The 26,916-nt window shown below is 40.9% G+C and overlaps 1 protein-coding gene across 1 annotated transcript; it reads left to right on the top strand.

The window, feature by feature from the left end:
- Positions 1-652: 652 nt before the first annotated feature.
- Positions 653-22,494, top strand: LOC146061195 (vomeronasal type-2 receptor 26-like). The gene is made up of 5 exons (XM_083177233.1): positions 653-835; positions 1,705-1,795; positions 17,220-17,296; positions 17,394-17,940; positions 21,587-22,494. Exons 1-5 carry the CDS (start codon positions 653-655, stop codon positions 22,492-22,494), a joined length of 1,806 nt encoding a protein of 601 aa, XP_083033359.1.
- Positions 22,495-26,916: the final 4,422 nt, after the last annotated feature.

Raw genomic sequence — 26,916 nt, 5'->3', positions numbered from 1 at the left:
AGAAATCGAGATGAAACAAAGTGCAGTTTAATTCTAGGAGTTTCCACGATAAAATGGTGCAGCTTAATTAAAAGTGGCTTAGTAGACTTTCATCAACCTGACTAGTGGTAGCAGCCTTTTCTTCCAAGTTTGCTGTGTGAGTTGATCAGTCCTCAATCAGTGCACTGGACCTGAGAGCAGTTACCAGGATGAAAAGACAGGAGCCTTACAATGAGGTGGGAGAATGTGAGCTGAGAACGTGCAGAACTGGTTCAATAATTTTTCTGTATTTCTTTATTATGATATGTTTAGCCTTTTCTTGACAAATTATTTATATTTTTTAAATACTATTTAACATCTATTGTGTTATTAATATGGTATACCATACAGTATCCAGTCTATAAAAATAAATGTACATTAATGTCCAGGATCATTACTAAGACCTTCTGCTCTCCACCATACTCCCACACTTCCTCCAATGTTCTGTAGAGTGGGAGATTGCAGAATGCATTTGGAAATCCCCCTATTGAAATCCTGCATTTGCCTCTGAACCTATTACCCAATATAAATATAATACACAATATTTAAATTATTGTCACATATTGTTTTTCTAACCCTTTGAAAGCGGCACTACATGAAAAACCTTCATTACACCAATCCCATTGGGGAAGAGATGACCTTTAATGAGAGAGGGGATCTGCCCTCAAAGTGGTTTTTAGAAAACTTGGTTATTTACAGAACGGCCAATAAACAGAAGCCTGTTGTAATATCCATCACTAATGTTGAAGAATCATTGACAAAAGCTGAAGAGGAATCTTATACTACAAACGGAAAAATAACATGGAAAAAAGGCACGGTAAGAGATTATCAACTACTGTATATTATAGGGACTCAGTTTCTATTTGATACAAGGTTTCTGTCAAAATATAAAATAAACAAATTATGCTTTCCTGCAATAAATGATGACTGAAAAAGGAAATAGTTCCCTAAACTAAAATGAGTGGGTTAAAATAGCAAATCACTTACACAGGTTACTCTCCTGATAGGCAAGACCAAGGGCGTAACTACCATAGGTGCAAGAGATGCAGCTGCTATGGGGCCCAGAGCTGAATGGGGCCCATCTTTGCTGTCTAAGTAATATGTTTTGCATACATTTATCACCATCAGTTGCTATATAGGGGGCCCTTAAAAAGTTTTGCTATGGGGCCTACGAATATCTAGGTACGCCTGTGGTCAAGACAATCATTTTCAATGCAAGTGCACAATTCATTTTTCCCAGTGATAAAGCTCAGGATGTGAAGGGGACCTAGGCATCGGGGAAGTCACAAACTGTAGAGTGGGACAACTTGATAGGTTACATAACAGACACAATTTTGTGAAAACATTTAATACAAAATGTGTCTCATGCTTGTTATACAGAAACTACATCATGTCCATGGTCTAAATATATTTATGCTTGTATGGCAAACATACATATTACACAGGTTATACCAGATGAGACAAAAAGAAATATCTGAATTTAAAAGTTGACAAAAAAGCATGGTCATAGCTTTTCAAAATGTTAGTACATAATATAAAAGTGCATGAGATAAAGTTATTTTAAACTGGTTTTGGATATGATATGGTCCTTTCATAGTGTTTAGCAGCCTTCAGTTCATTAAAGGTTCTTGGTGGATGTGTGTCAACCTCATCTGTGGGATACGCTCCTCTTTTCCGCCCACATAGTTAAGGACACCAAACAAATACGATGATATTTCTAAAAAAGAGGAAGGGGAAGAGGGGAGAGGCCGAGGGCACTGGGCTATAATGACGGAGGGTAAGAAGGCATGCTCCAATCAATGTGATAAAGTATATTTAAATATAATGGACTTGTGGAGGTGCTCCCAGGGAGTAGGGTAATCGTAGTCAAAAAAGTTAGATATCCAAGAGAGGATATCGAAAAAAGACTCCCGGGTGGGGCACAGCCTTCTAATGAAAATGGATTACTGTCAATACAAACTTTATTAGTTAAAACATGGCCCTATTAACGGGTCAAGAGAAGACAAAAGACAAAGACAAACAGATAACACTATGGACAAAGTACGTGAGAAAGTGGTGAAATATTATTTCAAAGTATATCTGTCTGGGGATTCAAAGGAGGAAACGCTCCAATCAGTCACAGTATGTACATGTACACATATAGAATCCTAATAGACAGTAAAAAGCCTCAAATACCAATATATATTGGGAATAAATGTCAGAATTAGCTAGATTCAGTAAGTAATCGTATTCCTGTAGGTGACAGAATGGTCTGGACTGGGTGGATCTGAGTAGCTGGTCGCTGGCAATATAGTATAGCTATAGGGACACCTGAGTATGGGTATGCTAAGGGAGTCGCTGCTGCCTGTGCATGTGACGTAAATCAGTGAATGCGCAGTTGAGCGGACTCCGAGAGCGTCACAGGTGTCAGAATATAGATGAGGGAGTTTCTGCTGTTTCCAGGGGTGACCTGTCTGGCTCTGTTATACAAAGTACAGCGCAGAGTCGGATCCAGGGTCCCCCAGAAATGAGAGAACCCTGAATAGAAATAAAGTATAAGGTACTCCTTCACCCTGTCCCTGGTGTTTGCTGCTGTCCTCTGTGTACAGAAATATCTGTAGTGAACAGAAGTTGAGCGATACCACCCGGGTAGTGAAGTGTGGAAGGAAGTCAAGTTTGCACGTGAATGGGTGGTAGCACGGTTGCTTGTGCAAGACACAATAGGATCAGAGATAGTTTTATAAGGAGAGGGATGTCCAGCGATCATAGGCTAATGGTGCTGATATGGATATTCAAACTATAGTAGCCAGAACAGGTGTGAGAATTGGTACAGATAGTAATTCTTGCGTGAGATGGTAACAGTCAGAAATACAATAGAGGTTACAGGTGACTGCAACTTTTCGCAACAAATCAGTTAATGCCACATAGAATTATGTAGGGTGATAATGACTTGGGCAAAAATAACTAAATTAGCGAAAAATTAGCAGCCACAGTAAATACCAACTTTTGTGTGCTATATGCTAGGAATGCTAGCACGGGTACTAAGGACTGCTGACTGGAATTGTAGGTAACATTCCTTGCACTATATAATGATAATACAAGATTAGCGGAGGGTGTGGAGAACAGCAGTTATAAGTTCAATGTAGAAATTCATTAAATGCCACAGATAATTAGATTAATGCGCTGCATAATAGCTATCAATTTCAACAGAGTGTGAGATGCCTGCAATGGTTGGTTAATAATCAATGTGTCGTAATTGAACTGTAATTAGTTACACTGAAAAAATGTAACAAGAAAACAACAAATAAATACAATGCTAGATTCAGCGCAAGAAACACAAGTAAATACAATGTTAATTTCAGCGCTAGGATTTAAACATGCAGAAGGGTGATTGCCACAGCCCTTCCTAGTATAACGTCCTGCAATATTGTATAGGTAATAATTATGCAAACACAAATAATTAAGCAAGGACAAATTACACAGTATGAAGAGGCTAAAATGATTGTACCAAATTCTGTAAGCAGATGATATTGCACTGTAAGATAACACCCAGGCTCTACACACAGTGAAGATAAATAGTAAAAATCACAATCCTTCCTGGTATGATGTCCAGCAGACTTTTCTAAACAGTGCTGGCGTAGATGCTCAGATGGTAATAGTTAAGACAGGTATGTTAAGCAAGTGATAATTCTTGCGCTATCTGTAATGTCCTCTGCCGACAGAGAATTATGAGCTGTTGAATAACAGTCAAATTCTAGGTACATGTAATGTAGGTACATATATAAGTTCAACGTTAATGCTCAATTAAGTGCCACTGGGGCTGACACACTGTAGCAGGCTGGCCCTATTATGCACTATAAAATAACAATCAAATTCAAAGTCAGTGTAAATGGATACATATGTACAATCAGCATTGATACTCTATTAATGCCACTGTGGCAGACACACTCACGAACTTGGACCCAGATGGTCGTATTGCAGGCGGTCCAAACGATCTGATAGATGCATACACACCCTGTCGGGGCACTGTGGTGGGGAAGACGCAGATATAGGCGAGGGAGACGTTTGCTTCTGTGTCTCACGAGCGTCAAGATCCCAATGCTGTGTATTCAGCAGGAGCCGGTACTTTGTGCTCAGGGAGCGCTGGAGTCCGGGTGCATGAGAATGTGTGCACTGACGTTGAATGTCAGCAGGGACCGGCAGACGGTGGTCTGATTGCTATAGCTGCACTGTGCGGGTGCGTCGTAGGGGGACCGGCAGTATGTTTGGAAGTAAGCCGCCGGTGTTGTGTCAATCCTGGGGCAGGTGAAGTCTCTATGCTGCGCCGTAAAGACCGGCAGTACATTCAAAGTGAGCTATCAGTTGTTGCAGTATCCAGAGTCTGTCAGTGATTTGCTCCGTAATCTGTCGCAGTCTGTCAGCTACAGGAGGGCTGTCTGGCAGGTAGATGAGGCGATGGGGGTCCCGCTTGTGCACAGCGGGAGCCACACGAGACGTACGTTTCACCGTTAAGGCTTTCTCAATCGGGTGTCAGGTATGTTTGGCCGCTCATTATTTAAATGGTCTGTGGCCAATCCCCTGTGGGGACAGGTGAAAGATGGGAGGGGTTTGAAGAGAATGGGAAACTGTGGTATGCACACGCGCTGGGACTAATAATAGTAGTAAAGATATAGATGAAGTTCCCTGTATCCCTATTGACCCTATTACATATATTAATGATAAAGTTTTTAGAGGTATAGTAATTATTGTGTTTGCTGCAAGAGAAAAAGGGGAGGAATGATAATAAACATATAATACAGAAAGTATAATTACTTGCAAGTAGTAGAAGACAATGCATGAATAGAATTTATATAGTAAAATATGATAAGCCTGGAGAAATGTATTTAAATTGTGAGGTGAAGGAAAAAGTCCATGTTAATCAAGATAGGAGTGATACTCCGTTGGTGTTAATGGAAAAAGAAATTAATAGACCGATGGATGTATGCACGGTGTGTGTTATGAGGGAAAGTGGAATATATTGGGTGTTAAATAGTTAATTGGTGAAAGGGAGGTAATGTGAGGGATCAGAGTAGTATTTTGGATGGTATGTGATCCCAAGAATGAAAAATAGGGAAGTGGGGGATGGGAAAAAAACGTGTAATATGGTGAGAAAATGAGTGTGCATTAAAACAACTAGGTGATAACGTGAGTGAATGGTGACTTAAAGAAAGAAAGAAACGGGAGAGAAGGGGGGGAGGGAAAAGAAGGGGGGGAAAGGGGGAGAGTGATGTGTGGAGAGATGTCTGAGTCTCTAAATTGTAGGGAATAAAAGTTAAAGGATATGATGCAGACACTGAATTAATTGAAGATGTTATTTTGGAGGGGAATGTGTAATAGTGATAATTCGATGGTGGGGTATGGTGATTAGTGGGATACAGGATTGTGAGTGAAGTTAGTAATTAAGGTGATGTGGATTGTACAATGATTAACTGTGTGTGAAAGGGTGTGGAGTCACAATTGACCCTGGGATTGAAGGATAAGTGACTGGATAGGTTGGGAAGTATTGTGACAGCAATGGGTTGTTGAGTAAGGGGTCATAAGGGTACTAGGGAACTGTACTAATGATTAAATGGGAACTATATTATGAGCTACCGGGTGGTATCGCTCAACTTCTGTTCACTACAGATAATTCTGTACACAGAGGATAGCAGCAAACACCAGGGACAGGGTGAAGGAGTACCTTATACTCTATTTTTATTCAGGGTTCTCTCATTTCAGGGGGACCCTGGATCCGACTCTGCGCTGTACTTTGTATAACAGAGCCAGACAGGTCACCCCTGGAAACAGCAGAAACTCCCTCATCTATATTCTGACACATGTGACGCTCTTGGAGTCCGCTCAACTGCGCATTCACTGACTTACGTCACATGCACAGGCAGCAGCGACTCCCTTAGCATACCCATACTCAGGTGTCTCTATAGCTATACTATACTGCCAGCGACCAGCAACTCAGATCCACCCAGTCCAGACCATTCTGTCACCTACAGGAATACGATTACTTACTGAATCTAGCTAATTCTGACATTTATTCCCAATATTAATTGATATTTGAGGTTTTTTACTGTCTATTAGGATTCCATATGTGTATATGTACATACCGTGATTGATTGGAGCGTTTTCTCCATTGAATCCCCAGACAGACATACTTTGAAATAATATTTCACCACTTTCTCACGTACTTTGTCCATAGTGTTATCTGTTTGTCTTTGTCTTTTGTCTTCTCTTGACCCTTAATTAGGGCCATGTTTTAACTAATAAAGTTTGTATTAACGGTAATCCATTTTCATTAGAAGGCTGTGCCCCACCCGGGAGTCTTTTTTCGATATCCTCTCTTGGATATCTAACTTTTTTGACTACGATGATATTTCTCTCAGAGAAGTAATAGACCCTCTTCTCCGCCTCGGGTGAGAATTACCACAGTGGGGGTTGAAAGCGCATTTGGAGCTTAGAGTGTGGTGTGTTTTTATGGACTTGGACCTGTGACCTTTACCCCGGATGTGATCTCCCACATAGCCCATAATTCTAACAGCGAATCCTGGGTCTATCACCTTTGCATCATGCAAGACTGATAACTGAAGCTACTCTGGTTCTAAACCATATTTGGTCATTTCCCTACATTCCGCAGCCATTTTTATCTTTTGATTGTGTCTGTGATTAGATGGTAATACACTATATACCATTTGTTAGATTTTCTCAATTTTTCTTGCTCGTCTGTCCAATAGCCCAGTTGTTTGGGTAGAGGATTGATTGGTGGGGATTGGTTTGTGTCCAGAAATTAAAGTTCTCCTTGATAATGTAGCCGGGCAAATAAAAGTGAGTTACATCAAGAAATCGCAGCAATAACACCAGAAATGACCCATCACATGATGCCATCTATCATTAGACTTGCAGTCTGGATCCCAATGATTGCACACCATTCCTCTGACACAGGGTCTAATAGAAAGAAAAGATCTTGCTTTCTTGGACACATTGGGACAAGATTTGAATTTGCCCTAGTTAGGTTCTTCATTCAAGCTTTAAATATATTGTCAAAGACATCTGATTAATTAAACATCTTAAAACTATAAGAAGGTCTCTATAACACCTACTGTCTTCTAAGGTGTCACATTTGGACCCTAACTACGGTTCTTTTGCGCTATCTTTATCTCCTGACCCAGAAGGGTCAAATAAACTTTGTTTATTCTAAGATCATGTACCCCTGATGAAGTCTCTAACGAGACGAAGAGCGTTGGGTGTTGGTCAGACTGAAAATAAAAAGAAAAGCTTCTTATAAAAGAACCACTGCAATTGTTTCTTGTCAATATTTTTATTGAAATATTTTTTGGACATTACAGAGTTGGGGCGCTGAAGACACTATTGTTAGTGTAGTTAGTTTGTTCTATCCCTACTAGTAGGGGATAGAGTGTCAACAGCGACCACCTAATATTGTATTTTAACAGCGCAAGTTTTTGGGGATTTTTGTCTTTATATAGATATATATATATATATCTATATATATAGATATATATCTATATATATATATATATATATATATAGATATATATATATATATATATCTATATATATATATATATCTATATATATATACCTATATATATATATATATATATATATATATAGATAGATATAGATATATATATAGATATATATATATATATCTATATATATATCTATATAGATATATATATATATATATATATATTACAAAAAAAATTGTATGTGTATCTATATATAGCAGGTTTGTACGACCCGGGTGCCGCTGGGCGGCTTGGAGGACTAGCTAGGTCTGCGAGTCACGGCAGTTCCCGTGTGACTTATTGAATTTACATCTCTGTGGGTCCACCATTCAGCGGTGAGTTTTATCCATGGTTGTGCTACCTTATGTGAGCTGGCATGAATGGCTGTGCGTTCCAGCAATTTGGAATGCATGCCACTTCCGGGTTTTTGTATTACAGCCACGTATTTTTCATGGCATTGAATCTGTTTATTTTGGCCCCTGTTTAACTCAATAAGTATTATTGTGCACTGATACATGAAGCCTTGAAATACGATACTCGTTTGTTATTGAGTGATTTCTCCCTGACTTTTTCTGATTGGTTGTTTTGTAAACTTCCAGTCCATGTGGGTATATAAACCAGACACTGGGCCATTTGGAGATAGGTCTCTGATGGAGTAGGATCTCGTGTACCTATGGCTGGATGTCTTGACAAAGGTCTCCAAGACAGACCGAAACGTTGACGATACCCGTTTACTATGTGTTCCCTAACGACGAGAGGACATCTCGAAACATGTCGGAATAAATTGCTGTGTTAATTCACGCATAAAGAAAAGCCTCGTGAGTGCCGCTTCATTTCTTCCTGTTATATTAAACTGTACATTCTAAGAAGGCACCTGAGCAGATGTTTGGTGATTTCCCTGAGGAGTGCCGGTGATACTGAACTGTATATATATATATATCCAGCATGCGGACCGGCACTTCCCATGGACAGAAGTAAAGATGCGCTGCTTGCCTTTGTAGAATCAGGTAGAAATCCAGAATCGCATAACACAGGAATGACACGTCACTGCAGCATGAAGTTCAAAAGAAGTAAAACTTCAAATTTTATTGAATAGCCCCTATATACACACACACACACACACACACACACACACACACACACACAGGTACTGTATATTAATGATGTACGCGTTGCTCTCTGTATAAGGTCCCCAAATCTCGGTGCAATGACAGATGTCCCCCTGGGTACAGAAAAGCCTCTAATGGAGGATCCCATGTCTGCTGCTATGACTGTGTCCCGTGTTCTGAGGGGGAGATGTCCAATGTTACAGGTACGCATGTGTCATACATGGGAAGATTCTTCATGTGAGTAGCTGAGGTTACAATTGTCATGGTAAATGCAGTCATGATAGATGTATGATAAGATGAAAGTAATATACGGATTACACGGTACAATGACCTTTATGACCTTCTGTCTCATGTTTATAGAACCAAAATGTCTCCAATGTCTTTAATTTAAAGTACAGATAGTGGCACTGCAAACTAATAAATAGACAAGGAACCATCCAGCGCAAAAAAAATCAATTTATATACATTACAGTGTATTAACACTAATGGCCAATTAAGAACTATTACGATTTGCTGCTCCCAACTGTAATCTGGAACATTACTGGGAATTAAATCAAAAGGGAGAGATAAAAATGCAATCAAATTTATGTTTTTATTATCCAATAAAATAATAAACATATCAATTCTCTATAAAACATTGATAAATAGCACAATTAAATTGAAACATAAAAACAGAGCACTAATTACCACCTTGATAATGCTAAATGAATTTCTATGCACCCTGAATTATATTAAATAGGCAGGTAAGGGTCAGGGAGTGGTTTGTGGTACAGTAGTTCACTGTCTCCTGTTAAGGGACTGAGAACACAGTCCAATAGCAGTAATTGGGATGAACTACAACCGTAGCTCAGTGGGAATTCCACTCTTAAACCCCCCCCCCCCCCCTGAGATGTTAAGACTAGCCAGCACTTATGATCAATGATTGCTGTCAGGGTCAGACTTCACGTGTAATGGCAGGTGATGCTAGAGGTAGGAAAAGACCCCAATGAACTCAAGATTTTCCCCAGTAAGAAGATATGGCTGTGGATGAAATTGCTGAGATGTTTTCTGCACTGTAAATGTAAAGGTGCCCATACGCGGTGCGTTTTTCGAGTGCGATGCAATGTGCTCTCCCGTGCCAATCGCAGAGCACAGAAAGTCTGTGCAGCCCATGCTTTTCGTACTAGATTGCATCAAATCTAGTACAAAAGGCTTGGTGCTGCTTTTTGTACTAGATACAGATAGAGCCTGAAGTGGATACGGGCAGGGTTCCCATTCTCCTTTGCAGGCGGGAAAACTGTGATGCACATACAGTACATGTTAGACGCTTGCATGTCCCAGTCAGATGGAGATGGTGATCACCAGCACGGACATTCTGGCGATCCCCGGCACTGGCTGAGAGGAGCTCCATTTGTACAACAGATTAGAGGATAGAAAGAGATGTCTGTGGGTGGTGAACTGGAAAAGAATATGAAATATAACTTTTATTAAAGTACTGAAATAAAAAAAAAAACATTGAGAATATAAAAGCAAACAAATAACGTATAGAAACGTGGATATAACAATCCTGACGTGGTGGGGTTCCAGTGTCTATAGTCTTTTTAAATATACTTAAGAAGAATGTGTGGTGCGTTTAGGTGGAGCTACCGCTGGAAGCAATGGTGTAGTCACCTATATTCCACACTGTACCAGGTTACTGCAAATTAGGGCTATTCATTTAAGATAATAAACTGTGTAAAATCTGCTGTGGAGGGGAACCGTGTCCCTGATTGTCAGTTTGAACTGGCAGAAATAATATACAGATATCCAAATAGCGAGTCCTAGTGTCAAAATTTATGCTGCGGTAGACTAGATGCAGGCAGCGTCCTGCCGCTTCTGTCACCCTGTTAACAGTGTTGGAATATAATTAATTGTGGTTGGGATACAATATCCCTATGATGTCACAGATAGCTAGGGTGGGAAGATGTCCACCCTGTGTAATTGAACAGCTGTGGTGTGTTGCTGTAGTTAGCTAGTGCTGATACACTACATAGTAGGTGGTATAATGTATGCCACAGCTATTGACTGTCTCCGTCCCACGGCAGATTCAATGTAAGCATCCACTGTTACTGGGAACGATGCGGCTGACCACTAGGACCAGGTGATGGAGAGGTAGCGCACCACCATAAGCTAACTAATTTAAGCTATGCATTCAAAATACAATTTCAAAGTAAAGACGTGATCACGGATGCACCTGCCCACGTGAAACGCTGATGCGCGTTTCGCAGCGAGTTTTCACAGGGCCAACCGGGCGGGTGCCAGGAAGCTGCTGAAGTACCGTCACCTAATGAATATTAATTAAGTGGGGGTGTGTCCTGAATTAGATATATATTCTCATAGAAAAGTGTTAGACGCTTATACTGGCCTCCCTAATTCAAAGAGAGAATAGTTATTCCATTGTGATATAATGTGTCCTTTCCAGATGAAGTATGAGCATATAAGATAGATGCTATATGTAGCAGAAATGGTCTGGGGCTGCAAAATGCTTTTATTAAAGTGAAAGTGGCTAATAATGAAGCGTTGGAAAATAAAATTCTTATGACTCTGTGAAGGTGTAAATAATAAATGCATAAAACAACCTGTGAGCAAGATTAAATAAATGTGCCAAACTTGATTTTTTCAGGAAGAGTTAAACTGTGCAAAGTATATAATAAACTTGTGTCAATTAGATAATGAAATGGTATGCATTTAAAATGATATAAACAACATAAATGACAAGAATTATGAAAAAAAAATTAATGAAGTTAAAAATTGGGAGTTAAAAATCAATGAAGATACACTCTCAGTGCAATGACGTAAGCGTACGGATAGTAACCCTTTTTGTGTCCGCCATTACTGGGGAAGTTCATGAGAATTTTATGGAAGGTTGGTGAAGTTCTAGTAGATGAGGAGGTAGAGTCTCTTTCACTTCTTTGAGATGTAAAACAGGGTCCTTTAAGGAGGTGGTGTGCCTCCAAAATAAATAGTTGCCACGGTGAGTTGAAGGGGCTGGTGCCACTAGTCCGCATGTCAGTGCAGTAAAAAACCTTTGCTGGATATTAATGAATATCAGTCACTTTTAGATAGAATTAGTGTCTTATCCGGTAAAAAAGGTCTGTAAATGTGCATTACCTATGTGTTTCGCCGCTGAATGCAGCTTTTTTAAAGGCTCTCTTGCTCTGGGTAGAGACCGGCTTTAAATATCCTCTTGATAGGCATGATGTCATACACCTGTTTAGGTAATTAGTAACTAAGCATTGAAAATACATGTCAAAACACATGTATCATACAAATTCCAGATATTTACACCATATTTTGCTGACTCAGAATGAATGTATTGTTTGAAAGGCAGCCTCTAGAAATGCAACTAATTGTTCATCTACTGGATGTACACATTTTTGAATGGGTTAAATAATTTTGGAAGAACTTTGACCATTTATTGAGTTTTCTTAAAGTAGCAAGCTTGTCTGTGCCACTTTTCTCATGATAGCTAGATTTGTCATCAAAAGGAATTACTTGCAAATGTTTACACGGTCACTTGTAAAAAGTGCATCAGTTTGATCCCACTCATAAGGACACAATATTAGACTTAATACTTACAAATGATGACAGAATATCTGATGTAAATGTAGCTGAAAACCTGGGATCCAGTGACTATCAAGCAGTATGGTTCAGAATAAAGACTTACACAAAAGGTGTTAGATTTTAGGAAGGCTGGTTTTGTAGAGATGGGAAACTCTGTAAGGGAATCTTTGGTAGATTGGAAAATTAAAAAGTGCAATACTAAAAGCCACAGAAATTTGTGTCAAAAGTGTTAGGGAAAAACACAAGGAAAAGGAAGCCAGTGTGGTGTGCGAAAGAAGTAGCAAGTATTGTGAAAGCAAAAAAGTTGTCCTTTAAGAAATATAAGCAGAAGCAGAAGAATGAGGACAAAGAGGTGTATCTTGTTAGACAGAAGGAGGCTAAGAAGGTAATCAGATATGCAAAAGCACAGGCTGAGGAGAAAATGGCTCAGTCAGTGGGTAAAGGGGGAAATTTTTTTTTTAAGTGTATGAGTGAAAGGAGAAAAACCAAAAGTGGAATAATAAGACACTAAAGACAGAGTGGAAGTCTTTTTGATGGACACAATGCAATAGCATATCATATTACTGTATTAATTATTTTTGCTCAGTATTAACTGCTGAATGAGAGGGGAAGGGACCATAGTTACAGAAAGTTGCAAGTATATTCAGAAAAATGAGGGAGATTACAGTACATTTACAGAGGAGAAAGTCCTAACAGGGCTCTCAAAACTGAAAGTGGATAAACCAATGCAGCTAGATGGGATACATCCAAATATACTAAAAGATCTTAAAGGGAACTGGTAAGACCATTAATTATTCAACCAGTCAGAAGCTACTGGAGTAATCCCATAGGACTGGGAAATAGCAAATGTAGTCCCACTGCTCAAAAGTGGAAGCAATGAAGAGGTAAGCAACTAGCAGCCAGTGAGCCTTACATCAGTAGTAGGGAAATTGATTGAAACACTCTTAATACAAAGAGTTGTAGAATACCTCAAACCCAGCAACTTACAGGATCCGAAATAGCATGGGTTTACTGGGAGGAGATCATGTCAAATCTTATTGACTTTTTTGACTGGGTGACTAAAGTAATAGATAAAGGGAGGCTTAAAATGTAGCTTAACTAGACTTTAGTAAGGCTTTTGACACTGTCCCACATCGCAGACTGTTAAATAAACGTGAAAGCTTGGGATTGGATTTTAAGATGGTGGAATGCATAGTTGTAGTAAATGGAGTGCAGTCAAAGGAGGGAAAGGTTACAAGTGGAGTATCCCCGGGATCTGTACTTAGACCAGTGCTTTTTAATATATTTATTGGTGATATTGCAAATGGAATTAAGGGTTAAATATGCCTTTTTGCAGATGACACAAAGGTATGCAACAGGGTAGACACTCCAGGAGGGGTAAACAAATGGATGATCTAGGTAGATTAGAGGAATGGTCAAGAGCATGGCAGCTACAATTTAATGCCAAAAAAATGCAAAATCATGCACTTGGGTCTCAAAAATCCAAAGACTAAATATATTATAAATGGCACTATAATAGGAAATACTGAGAAGAATAGAGATCTAAAGTAGGTGTCACTATTTAAGGTGACTTAAAAGCAGGTAGGCAATGTAACACAGCAATGAAGAAGACAAGTCAGATGCTTGGTTGCATAGGGAGAGGTATCAGCAGTAGAAAGAAAGAAGTAATAATGCCACTGTATAGGTCATTGGTACGACCTCATCTAGAGTATTGTGTTCAGTTCTGGAGGCCATATCTCCAGAAGGATATAAATACATTAGAGACTGTACAAAGAAGGGAAACTAAAATGGTGCATGGCCTACATCACAAAACATACCAGGAAAGACTAAAATATCTTAATATGTATCATTTAGAGCAGAGAAGGGAAAGGGGGGACATGATAGAAACTTTCACATATATCAGGGTTATAACAAGGTACAGGTGGGAGACATTCTTCATAAGAAGATGAGCAATAGAACACGAGGACATGCACTGAATCTAGAGGGAGGAAGATTCAGGGTAAATTTGAGGAATAATTACTTCACAGAAAGAGTAGTAGTTAAGTAGAATAGCCTCCCATCAGAGGTGGTAGACGCAAATACAGTAGAACAATTTAAATTTGCTTGGGATAGGCATATAGATATCCTTAAAAAAAATAAGGATCAAATATGGTTTGAGGTAACATATTTAAAAAAGGGGGAGACTAGATGGGCCAAGTGGTTCTTATTTGCTGTCAAATTCTATGTTTCTATGTTTCAATGTAACCCCCTTAGAGAGTAAGATAGAGAGTTGAGCAGCAGCATTGAGGATAGATTGGAGTGGAGAGAGGCATTAAGTGAGTCAGCAAGGTTCTTAGTAGCATGCAGGTTTAGAATGAGTCTGATCCTGGAAATATTTTTGAGGTGGAAATGACAGGACTGTGAGAGTCCATGAATGTTTGGATTGAAGAAGAGGTCTGAATCAAGGATAACTCTCATGCAGAATACTATGGGGCTTAAGAAAATACTTGTGCTATCAATAGATAAAGAAAGTGTGGAAAGTGAGGTTATGCACAAGGAAATTGAGAAACTTAGTCTTAGATATGTTAACTTTACGATATGGGCTATCCAAGTAGATATCAGTATATAAGTAGAGATAGCAAGAAGAGAGTTGGGGATCTGAGTGAGGAGAGAGGGGCAGTGGTCAAGGGGAGAAATGTAGGTATGAGAATTATCAGCATAGAAATTATATTGAAAGTCAAACTAATGAGATCACCTAAAGAGGATGTACAGTGTAGAGATAAAAACGGCACATTGTAGAATGCCCACCCATGTACTACAAGACTTTCTTCTAGCTTCCAAATCATCCAGAAAACTCAATTCCTCAGACAGCTTATCATTCCTACAACTACCCATGCAACCTCGATATACTACAATACTACTACTTACCTCACCTATACATCCCACTTACCCCAGGCTGACATTGTGGTTACAGGACCACATTATATTATGTAACACCCGTTATCATGTATCACATTGCTGTTCTCCTACATTATAAGCTCACCAGCAGCGAACTCTAAATTCTTAGTATGTTATTATCTGCTCTTGTTTTATCATTGTTTTGGCAATAATTGTGAAGAGCATTGAAATATCCTGGTGTTCCACTAAAATGTTCATAAATGAAAATATCCTGCATTTAATGATTCAGGGGTAATTTCCCATGCAATATGATTCAGACTGGTACATTGCCTATTCCCCACAAGACAAGCCTACACTGTATCAGTTAGGCACCGCTGCCACCTGTCCTCCATGTCCCGGAGCGCTTCTGCTCCAGCGGGTGCTGGAGGGATGCCCCTGTCCCTCCAGCACCCACCAGAGCAGAAGCTCTGGTGGCAGACATCGACTTCAGGGCAGGCATGCGGGGAGGCATTGGGGACATTGCCAGGCAATGTCCCGAACTTCCTCTCTGAGATTGATGGTGGGGAAGTGTCAGGACATTGCCCGGTGTCTGGCAGCAGCATGGAGACTTCACGCATGCCTGTAGGCATCCTGGTTATTATTCTGGTGTCATCTCTTGCAATGTTGCATCCCACAGTATACAGTATTTCTTTACTATGTTACCATCTTGTGTATTGTTACATATATTTGTTTTGTGGGATAGTATCCCTGGTAATATCTTCATGCATTGTTGTATTTGTCAGCTCATTTAGAAGGTGTGTGCTTTTGTGCCTGTTAGTCTCCATCTTGTGTCATTTGCTTCCTGTTGCAGCTTTGTCACCAATAAAACCTGGCGGTACTGGAGTGGGGGTGGAACAAATCTACTTCCAAGAACGTGGCTGTTATTGATTATAGTTCACAGGAGACAAACAGAACAGCAGGGTGCCCGCAACAAGGTGCCTGCGCACATCCTTCCTAACATAACCGGTCCAAAAAATTATTTTGGGAAAAATAAAAGTTTTTATTTTTTTCCTTGCTGAGCTTTGTTTATAGATCCCAATCCAGTGAATCCAATTCATGTATTTTTTGACCAGCTTCACCTCCTAACCCAGCAGCTTCAGGATCTCACTGTGAGGGTGGAGTGACAGGAAGAGGTTAGGAGAGTTACTCCTGCTGTGTCTACTACAGTTAAAGAGACAAAAGTGAATTTACCATTAGCGTCCATTAGGATTGAAACATTTATAAGCCACTGTGTCCACAATCTCATGATTCAGGGGTAATTTTCCATGCAATAGGATTCATACCGGTACATTACTTTTCCCACGACAAGACAAGCCTACACTTTATCTGTTAGGCACAGCTGGCACCTGTCCACCATGTCCTGGAGCGCTTCTGCTCCGGTGGGTGCTGGAGGGATGCCTCTGTCCCTCCAGCACCCACCAGAGCAGAAGCTCTGGTGGCAGACATCGACTTTTGGGCAGGCAGCGGGGAGGCATTGGGGACATTGCCAGGCAATGCCCCGAACTTCTTCTCCGAGATTTATGGTGGGCAAGTGTCGGGACGTTGCTTGGCAATGTCCTGAACTTCTGCCTAGTGTCTGGCAGAAGCATGGGGACTTCATCCATGCCTGTAGGCATCCTGGTTATTATTCTGGTGTCGTCTCTCGCATTGTTGCATCCCACTGTATACAGTATTTCTTTACTATGTTACCATCTTGTGTATTGTTACATATATTTGTATTGTGGGATAGTATCCCTGGTAACATCTTTGTGCATTGTTGCTTTTGTCAACTCATTTAGAAAGTGTGTGCTTTTGTGCCTGTTAGTCTCCATCTTGTGTCACTTTGCTTCCTGCTGCAGCTTTGTCACCAATAAAGAACTGGCGGTACTGGAGTGGGGGTGGAACTAATCTACTCCCACGAACGTGGCTGTTATTGGTTATTAGTTCATAGGAGACAAACAGAACAGCAGGGTGCCCGCAACAAGGTGCCTGCGCACACCCTTCCTAACATAACCGGCCCAAAAAATTATTTTGGGAAAAAATAAAAACTTTTCTTTTAAAACTCTTGTTTATACTGTAGATCCCAATCCAGTGAATCCAGCTCATGTCTTTTTTGACCAGCTTCACCTCCTGACCCAGCAGCTTCAGGATCTCACTGTGAGGGTGGAGTGACAGGAAGAGGTTAGGAGAGTTACTCCTGCTGTGTCTACTACAGTTAAAGAGCCAAAAGTGAATTTACCTGACCGATTCTCAGGGGACAGGGGTCAGTTTTTCAACTTCAAAGAAAGCTGCAAATTGTATTTTCGATTACGATTACTTTCCACTGGCTCTGAAACCCAGAGAGTGGGTCTCTCTCCTGCAGGAGGATCCACAGACATGGGTGTTTGGTCTGAAGGCAGACAATCCAGCTCTTCGTTCTGTGGATTCCATCTTTAAGACAATGGGCATTCTGTATGATGACCCAGACAAGGTGGCTTCAGCTGAGGACCACCTCAGGGCTCTCAAGCATGTCCGTCATACGTCAGAGTTTTATTTCTCAGAGTTACAGCGATATGACAATGATACTGCCTGGAATATTGTCTCCCAGCAACTCTTTATTGCTGCCCGTACATTTAGGTATTGGGGTGGACAACATTTAGGTATTGGGGTGGACAAGTGGGAGTGTCAAGCGTTTATTGATGGTGGGGCTGTGGGGAATTTTCTTGATCTTCAGCTCATTCAGGATCATGGAATTCCTCTCACTCCTCTTGCTTCAAAAGTTTCTGTGTATGGGTTGGATGGAAATTTCTTACCCAGAGGATGTATTACTAACCATACCATATCCATAGATCTGAGTGTGGGTGCTACCCATTCTGAATTTTTTTCGTTGTTCATAGTCCATTAGCTCCGGTAGTATTGGGTTTACCCTGGTTAAAAAAGCATAACCCTAGTTTTGACTGGCAAATATGGGGAATTGTTAATCTGGGGTTAAGAGTGTGCTTCTGAATGTCTAATACTTCCCATACGTATGACGGTGCCCAACACTTCTCCTCTTCCTCCTCAATATTCTTCTTTTTCTGATGTGTTTTTTCTGAAAGAGAGGCTAACACCCCACCATTCATAATGTGCTATTTATCTTCTTCCTTATTCTAAGCTACCCAAGGGTAATTTATACTCTTTGTCTTTACCTGAGGCAAAGGCCATGGAGAAAAATATAGAAGAGAATCTAAAGAAAGGTTTTATTAGGACTTCCAAGTCCCTAGTTGGAGCTTGATTCTTTTTTTGTGGCAAAAAAGACAGCTCTTTACATCCCTGTATTGACTACAGGCAATTTAACCTCATCACAGTTAAAAATTCATACCCTCTGCCTCTCAATTTAGTATTATTTGATCAGTTACACTATATTTTTTTCAAAAATTGATCTGCGAGGTGCCTATAATTTAATTAGGATAAAGTCAGGGGATGAGTGAAAAACAGATTTTAACACACACACTGGGCATTATAAATACCTAGTTATGCCTTTTGGGTTGGCTAACGCCCCAGCTGTTTCCCAGGACGTTATTAATTATATGTTAATGGACTTTTGGGGTATTTTCGTTGTGGTGTATTTGGACAATATCCTTATCTTTTCTTCTTCTTTAAAACAACACCAGCAACACGTGTGTGTGGTGTTACAGAAATTTAAGAAAAATAATCTCTATGCTAAGAAATGCGAATTTGGGGTACATTAATTTTCCTAAAGGGTTCCAAATGGATCCAGTAAAGGTCCAAGCCATTGTTGACTGGGTTCAACCCTCTAGTCTCAAGGCCAAACAGAGGTTTCTGGGTTTTGTGAATTACTATCCGAGATTTATTCCTTCTTTCTCTGACATAGTTGCACTCATTGTAGCCTTGACTAAGAAGGGGACAGATTCCTCTTGTTGGCCTGACTCTTGTGTGAGGGCATTTAAGAACTTAAAGGAGTCTTTCATTTCTGCCAAGATTTTACACCATCCGAATCCTGATCTTCTGTTCATCCTTGAATATGGATGCTTCGGAGATTGGCTTGTCTTCCTCATCCCTGCGATTTCTTTTCACAGAGGTTTTCTGCTGCTGAATGTAATAACGATGTTAGTAACAGGGAACTTTTTTCTATCAAATCCACTCTGGAGGAGTGGAGACATTGGCCTGAGGTAGTGAAGTTTCAAGTAACCACTTTTACTGACTGTTGGAATTGAATTCATCTCCATAGCTGTTATTGCTATGCTGATGAAATAAACTGTTAGGAAATACTGTACAGCACTTGCTTCCCCTTAGGGTGTCGAGTAGTCGGGGGTCCCGACAGACCAAGTCGCTCCAGCGGTGCTGCAAAGCCCTCACCGCCTTGACCCTCTGGAATCTCTCCCTGATGGAGTTGCTTTCCCCCTGGTAGGCCTCTACAACCTCTCGGTTGGAGGCCAGGGGCCTGTCCCGCCATGTCACCAGGACCAGGAGCTCTCCTTTGCTGAAGGGCCTCGCTCTGCATGGTGCAGCCGTCTCTCCCTTCTCAGCAGACAATAAAAATGGCACCCTGCCCACGTGCGTCCTGTGCAGAACAAGCGTGCCCACCATTGAATAGTTTGCGGAACAAGCGTCGCATTATGCACGCCCGCCAGTGAGTAGTTTATCACTAGCCAATCAGCTCCTACAGTTTCTGTGAAGTTACTGTATTGTACATGCTTGGCTTAAAAAAAAAAACAGGTAATGTACAGCACAGTAATATACTGTACTATACAGTAGCAGCTGATTGACCACTGATAAAAACCAGACATTTTATCACTTCACCGAGCTGACTAAATCTACAGTACCACTGTATACATGACTGTAACAGTGCTGTGTGTGACATTAAAATGATCCATTTACTGTACGAATCAAACTCAGGCAAACTGGTCTTTAATGTATGCATCCTACTGTAGCACCTACAGTACTGTACACTATTGAACAAAACAATAAGATGCATTAGTGTCCGTGCCGCTCCAGTGTAGACCCGTGTAGATGCACTAGCCTTCGTGCAAATTAAGACGCAAGACAAGCTTCATTGGAAGACTGGAACTTTTTCTTGTTTGTTAAATATACAGTACAGTAACTTACTGTAAATGTTATAGCACCAAAATGTGGCCACCAATCAATTGTATTGTGGGATCAATACACTGAGACTCATTAGAGTCCGTGCTGCTCCAGTGTAGTGCCCTTGTAGATGCTCAAGCATCCATGCAAATTTTGACGCCCAGAAAGCCTTATTGGGAGGCCAGAATTTTTTATGTGTGTTAAAACTACAATACTGTACTAACCTACTGTATAAGTGTTGAAATCCCAGCACCTTTGGACAAAACCAATGAGACGTACAGTATAAGGTAGTGTAATGATACTGTACACAATTTAATTTAATTTATTAGTGTGTACACTATCTACAGAACAGGACAGTACAGCTTGTTGGACAGTACAATAGTAGCAAAGTACTTTACTGTACTAACCTGCCATAGCAGCAACTTAGACGCAGGAGCGTATCATTACTGGAGCGTCTGAGACGCTCCTGCATGTCAAACAGATGGAGCGCCTCTCCGTTCATGCTGGTGCCGTCAGTGTTAGAGAGGCACTGACTAGGCTTACTGGACAGTACAATAGTAGCAAAGTGTACTTTACTGTAGTTCCTGCGCTTCATGCACGCGCTGCAGCACAATTTCACGCATGCGCAATGAGGTATTCAAAAAGTGACATCTGGTGGATTATCACTGGTATTGCACTCATCCAGAGACGCCACTGCAAATCACCAAGCTTTTAAAATGTATTGTGATGCTGTGCGCCATGGCGGGCTGGTGGTACAATCGCTATAGGTAGAAAGGATGAGCGGCGCTACATCTGTATATTTTAGAGAACAAGCTTGTCTGTGCCACTTCTCTCATGATGGCTAGATTTGTCATAAAAAGGAATTACTTGTAAATTTTTACACTGTCACTTTGACAAATTTGCACCAGTTTCACTAGACCACTAGATTTCATTGATAGACCTTAAGATGTATATATAGTCCAGCCAAAATATTTTGCCACTTTTGCAAAAATTGCAAATTTACAAAAATGTTGCCACTTTTCCTCATAAACACGGCATCCTTCAAAATTTGTTTTATATAATATTATTTTATGAAACTCCCTATAACATTGAATGAATTTTCTATACTATTTATTCATGCTGTTGCATACTGTACCTTGCTAGAACAGGAGCATTCATGTTCACATTGGCATTAGAGAGTGTACCAGCGGGATACCAAAGAGGATTGGTTTATGACCTGAATATAGCAATTACTGAATTAATTATTTTATATAGCGGCACAGCACACCCATAAAAAATGGATGGATATTTTAGGGTGTGATTTACTATGGATGTTTACAAATTGATCGTTATTAAAGTTATTCACTGTACAGATAACAAATCATTTCTTTGTTTTCATTTCAGACAGTGAGATCTGCCATAGGTGTCCTGATGAAGAGTGGCCGGATGAGAGAAGAGTAAGATGTGTTTCCAAGACGTACGACTTCCTCTCCTATGAGCAGGACACTGTGGTGCTAATATCTTCAGTAACAGCTTTATCTTTCTCTGCCGTAACATTATTTATATTGGGGAACTTTATTTATTACTGGAACACCCCAATTGTGAAAGCCAATAACCGGGCTGTGAGCATCATTCTCCTGGTCTCCATCTTGCTGAGCTTCCTCTGTGTGTTCTTGTTCCTTGGCCGGCCGGTGGATATAACCTGCAGGATGAGACAGACGTCATTTGGGATCTTCTTCTCCACAGCTGTCTCTTCAGTACTGGCCAAGACTGTCACTGTCTGCATTGCTTTCAAAGCCACCAAACCCGGCAGTCCCTGGAGGAAGTGGGTCACACTCAAATTATCTCATTATGTGGTCATTGTGTGCTCCTCTGTACAAGCTCTGATCTGTGGTGTCTGGATGTCTGTGTCTCCTCCCTACCAGGAGTATGACCATCACACCTACCAGGGAATGATCATCATTCAGTGCAATGAGGGGTCAGTGATCGGGTTTTACTCTATGTTGGGTTACATGGGGATCCTGGCTGCTGTGAGCTTTGTTCTGGCTTTCATGGTGAGGACATTACCGGACAGCTTTAATGAGGCCAAGTACATCACCTTCAGCATGCTGGTGTTCTGCAGTGTCTGGGTTGCAATGATCCCGGCTTATCTGAGCACCAAAGGGAAAGACGCGGTGGCTGTGGAGATATTCGCCATACTGGCCTCATGTGCTGGGGTTCTGGGCTGTATATTTCTCCCAAAGCTGTATATCCTGCTTATAAAGCCTGAACTGAACTCCAGAAAAATAATGCTGGAGAAGACCAAACTATAACACGTTTCCGAGTGTCCTGTGGAACACTGCAGTGGCTTTATATTACCTGAATATTGTTTAATTAAACCAAGTTGCATTATGATATTTGGTTATATAAAATCAGCATAGATGCATTCAGAACTAGTCTAAGTGGTATCATGGTTACAGCATAGGGCAGATAGATTTACTGTACAACTAATCTGCTATCATCAAATATGTTAATGTAACATTAAAAATGCAATACAAATTACTAAATTATCATCATCATCATCATCATCATCATCATCATCATCCCATGGTCTCTTGGGATGATGATGGTAAATACAATATGTGTTTTGTCTTATTTCAAAGGAAATTCAAAAGTTACATTTAGAATATATTGACTATTGCAACACTGAGGGAGATATCTAACCTTGAGCAGAGTTTGCAGCTTACCGTCGCTGCATTAGAGGAACAGAGGGCCCAGGGGGGAAGGAGGTTGAGTCAAGCTAGGAAGAGAGGATCGGTAGCTGAGTAATGGTATAGGAGGAATAGCAGATGGAGGAAACGGCAGGCAAGCTCTGAACTACCAAACCCTAGTAGATACGCCCAAATGGATGCAGAAACTATGATTGGGAGTGAGGAGCTGGGGGAGCTGGCAGGGGAGGGTTCCTCTATCAACCAGAGGAATACCCACACTGGCAGGGAGGGTAATTCAGAGAGGAAGGGCCCAAGGCAGATAGTGTGGTAAGGGATTCAATTATTAGGAAAGTTGATAGGGCAATCAGTTATCGGGACCGTGATTGGCATACAATCTGTTGTCTTGTCATATCATGGACCAGGTGGACAGATTATTGGGAGGAACTGGTGAAGATTGTCTTGGTGCATGAAGGCACCAATGACAAAGTCAGTGGTAGATGGGATGTCCTCAAAAAAAACTTTAGGGATCTAGGCAATAAGCTTAGGGTGAGGACATCTAAGGTAATAAACTTATAAATATTACCTGTGCCACGATCTTGCCCAGGGAGACAGAGGGAGATTAGGGAGGTTAATGTGTGGCTCAAAGATTGGTGGTGCAGGAGGGAGGGAATTCAGTTCCTAGAAAACTGGGTGACTTCTCAGTCATGCGCCGTCTCTTTTGTCCTAATGGATTGCACCTGAATGAGGAGGGGTAGGGGTGCTTGTGGGTAGAATGGAGGGGAGGCTTGAGGAGATTTTAAACTAGGCGGGTGGGGGGGAGGGTATAGTAAGAAACCTTAAACCAATAAATGAGTGTAGAATAGAGAGCAAAGGGAAAGGGAGGAAGAAGGGAACAAGGTATACGAAAGGTGTATGAGAGACACACAGACAAATACATATATTGTGACAATGGGAGAAGGCGAGTGAATGTATACAGTGCGCACAAGCTGCAAGGGTGGTTATATCCCTAGGATGTTTCTCTGACACCCAAAAGACAATAGTGCAAAAAGGGAATGGGATTAACCTCCACCAGCGCTATACAAATAGAGAGTTTTTACTTCCCTTATGATATATCAGAATCTGCCTTACGGAGTATCAATAATACCGGTATATCCTTCAACTCTCAATTCCGATGGACATGTGGAGAGAATACATAATCCACATAGTGTATACCAGTATTTAATCACATCACATAAAATTACATCAACAAAAAAAGAAAATCACAATGAAATCAATGTATGCACACACAATAAAATCCAAAGTGCAAGTGCAGAGTGGCAAAATACATGAAGGGAATTACCAGATGTCATGTGAACCATATAGAATATAGTTCAATCTGCGCATGTGTGTAATCACCATATGGCCCGGGCACCAACAGGATCAGCATACAGCAGTAGGCAAAACGTCCTTCACGATCTGTCCAGTCCCCCTTGCTTGGCCGACGCGTTTCGGACCCTGTCTGGGTCCTTTTTCAAGGCATGTAAGGTGTGCATTCCTGGGATCTTTTTATAGCAGTCCCACGGCGTAAAAGCTCCGCCCGGCACTTCCGGGTTCGTCCGGATAGTCGCGTCATCAGCGCGGCGACGCACACGCCACCCGCGTCATCGCGCTGTCCAGGTCTTTAGAATGGGTCCCGCGGCGTCGCGAGCTGCCGATACGCTGCCCGGCACTTCCGGGTTTCTGCCAGCAGTCGCGTCATTCGCGCGGTGACGCACGCGCTCCTTGCGTCACCGCGCCCTCCTCAGGTTGATGCTATGGGCGTCCCTCTAGACTCCGTCATGTGACCACACACGAGTCACATGATCGGGAGTGAATGCCACTGTCCATGTCCATAGAAGATAGAGGTGTACCCCACGTGGGGTCACCTGATCACTGTGTTAGTAATCCTGATGGGTAGATAATTTGTGGGCACTTCCGCCCTTACTTTGCAGTGATACCAATGTAAATTGACCTTTATGGGAAAACATAAATAATAAAAAAGAGTATTATAAATAAGTTAAAATGCACGCATGATAAGCTAAAATTCATCAAGATTTCTAAAACTTTAAAGGAACCACTTCAACTCAAAATCAGAGTTAATACCATGAGGTTTTAAAGTGTTAAAATTATAGATCATCTGCATTTCCTGCTTCGCTAACTGTACATCCATGTCTCTCCTACGGCAATGTCCCTCCACATATTTTATACCCAAAAATATTTTTATATGTGTGGGAGAGCTGCCGTGATGTATTTTAAAGTGCTGTGACAGTGAATGAGTCTCAACCCCCTTTTTTATATTCCTAATGTGTTCACTTAATCTAATTTTAAGGGGGCGAGAAGTTCTTCCTATATAAAATAGGTTACAGGTACAACCCACCAAATACACGACATTCTTCACATTACATGTGATAAATTCCTTTATATGGTGTTCAATGCCGTTAATGAGGACTTTTTCTACCTTTCTCTCTCCTTTTATATTGATACAGGCGCTACAGGTCCCGCACCTGTGGAACCCTTTTGTTCTTATTTCCCTCCTCCCTGTGTTGGAGGGATGCATACTTTTAGTTAGATGGTTCCCCAGATTAGCAGCTCTCCTGTAAATAAAGGAGGGTTTTGCTGGTAGATCCATCCCTATGATTGGATCTTTTCTCAATAAGTTCCAGTTTTTTTTAATGGAAGTTTCTAATTTCTTATGTTGGCAGCTATAGTCCGTAATGAAGGCATATTTCTTCAAGTCATTCTGTACTGGTTGTTTTTTATCCTGTAAAAGGGTATTTCGATCAATTGCATCCACTTTTTCTCTATCTCTTTCTATGATGGAAGCACTATATCCACTTTCTTTGAATTTAGACATCATAGTGAGAGACTGTTCTTTATATACAACATCCTCAGTACAGTTCCTCTTAATTCTCTTCAGCTGTCCCTGAGGTATGCAGTCTAACCAATTTTTATGGTGGCAGCTGTCTATACTAATGTAGCTCTGGGAATCAGTTGGTTTGGTGAATGTCTTTGTTTTCAGTTGACCTTCTTCGACATAAATCGTTAAGTCTAAGAAATTGACTGTAACCTCACTGATGGAGAATGTGAATTCTATATTCAAATTGTTAGAATTTAAATAAGTACAAAACTGATCCAATAAAATACGCCCTCCCTTCCATAAAAACAGCACATCATCTATGTAGCGGGTCCATGACACCAGGCTCGCCCCAAATGGATTGTTATTCCATATAAAGTCACGCTCCCATCCACCCATGAACAGGTTAGCGTAACTTGGGGCGAACCTGGTGCCCATTGCCGTCCCGACCCGCTGTACATAGAAATCTCCCTTAAACATAAAATAATTATTATTAAGGATAAAAGTCACTGTTTGTATTAAAAATTCCTGGAGATTAGTATCTAAAGTGCTGCTGCATAAAGTGCTTTTTATGGCATCGATCCCATGTTGGTGGTTAATAATTGTGTACAAGGACTTTACGTCCGCTGTTATGAGAAAGTATCCCTCCTCCCACTCTAATTGGGGTATTTTTTGTAAGAGATCTTTCGTATCACGTAAATGGGAAGGATTTTTAAGGACCAACGGTTGGAGATAATAGTCGATAGACTCTGATATGTTAGAGGTTACCGACTCTATCCCGGCCACTATGGGACGTCCCGGTGGTGCCACGGGATCCTTGTGCACTTTGGGTAAAACATAGATGACCGGGATTACTGGCTCCGCAATCCATAAGAATTTTAATTCCTTATCAGTTATGGTCCCGTTTTGATGGTAAGTATCCAATAAAATTCTCAAATTATCCATGATTTTCTTTGTGGGATCGGACCTTAATTTTTTATAGGTTTCCTTGTCACTTAATTGCCTTAATATTTCACTTTCATACCAGGGAGTATCCATTATAACTATGCCCCCGCCTTTGTCGGCGGGTTTTATTGTAATTTCCCTGTTTCCTTTTAAGTTTTTAAGGGCGGTACGTTCTTTATGGGTGAGGTTAGTTTTTTTGTTTTTAGTATCCATTTTCTTCACATCTT

Source organism: Crinia signifera, chromosome 1 (assembly GCF_055691185.1).
Source record: "Crinia signifera chromosome 1, ASM5569118v1, whole genome shotgun sequence".
Taxonomy (NCBI): domain Eukaryota; kingdom Metazoa; phylum Chordata; class Amphibia; order Anura; family Myobatrachidae; genus Crinia; species Crinia signifera.
The sequence above is the reverse complement of the archived record's forward strand: the minus strand, read 5'-3'. Positions and strand labels throughout refer to the sequence as shown.

What these genes read in the sequence shown, in the direction of transcription:
- LOC146061195 (XM_083177233.1), top strand. Translation starts at nt 653, where the DNA reads ATGACCTTTAATGAGAGAGGGGATCTGCCCTCAAAGTGGTTTTTAGAA. An exon ending in TAACATGGAAAAAAGGCACG is followed by an intron (nt 836 to 1,704) that starts GTAAGAGATTAT and finishes CCGCCCACATAG; the next exon opens with TTAAGGACACCAAACAAATA. An exon ending in AGCAGCTTCAGGATCTCACT is followed by an intron (nt 17,297 to 17,393) that starts GTGAGGGTGGAG and finishes ACCGATTCTCAG; the next exon opens with GGGACAGGGGTCAGTTTTTC.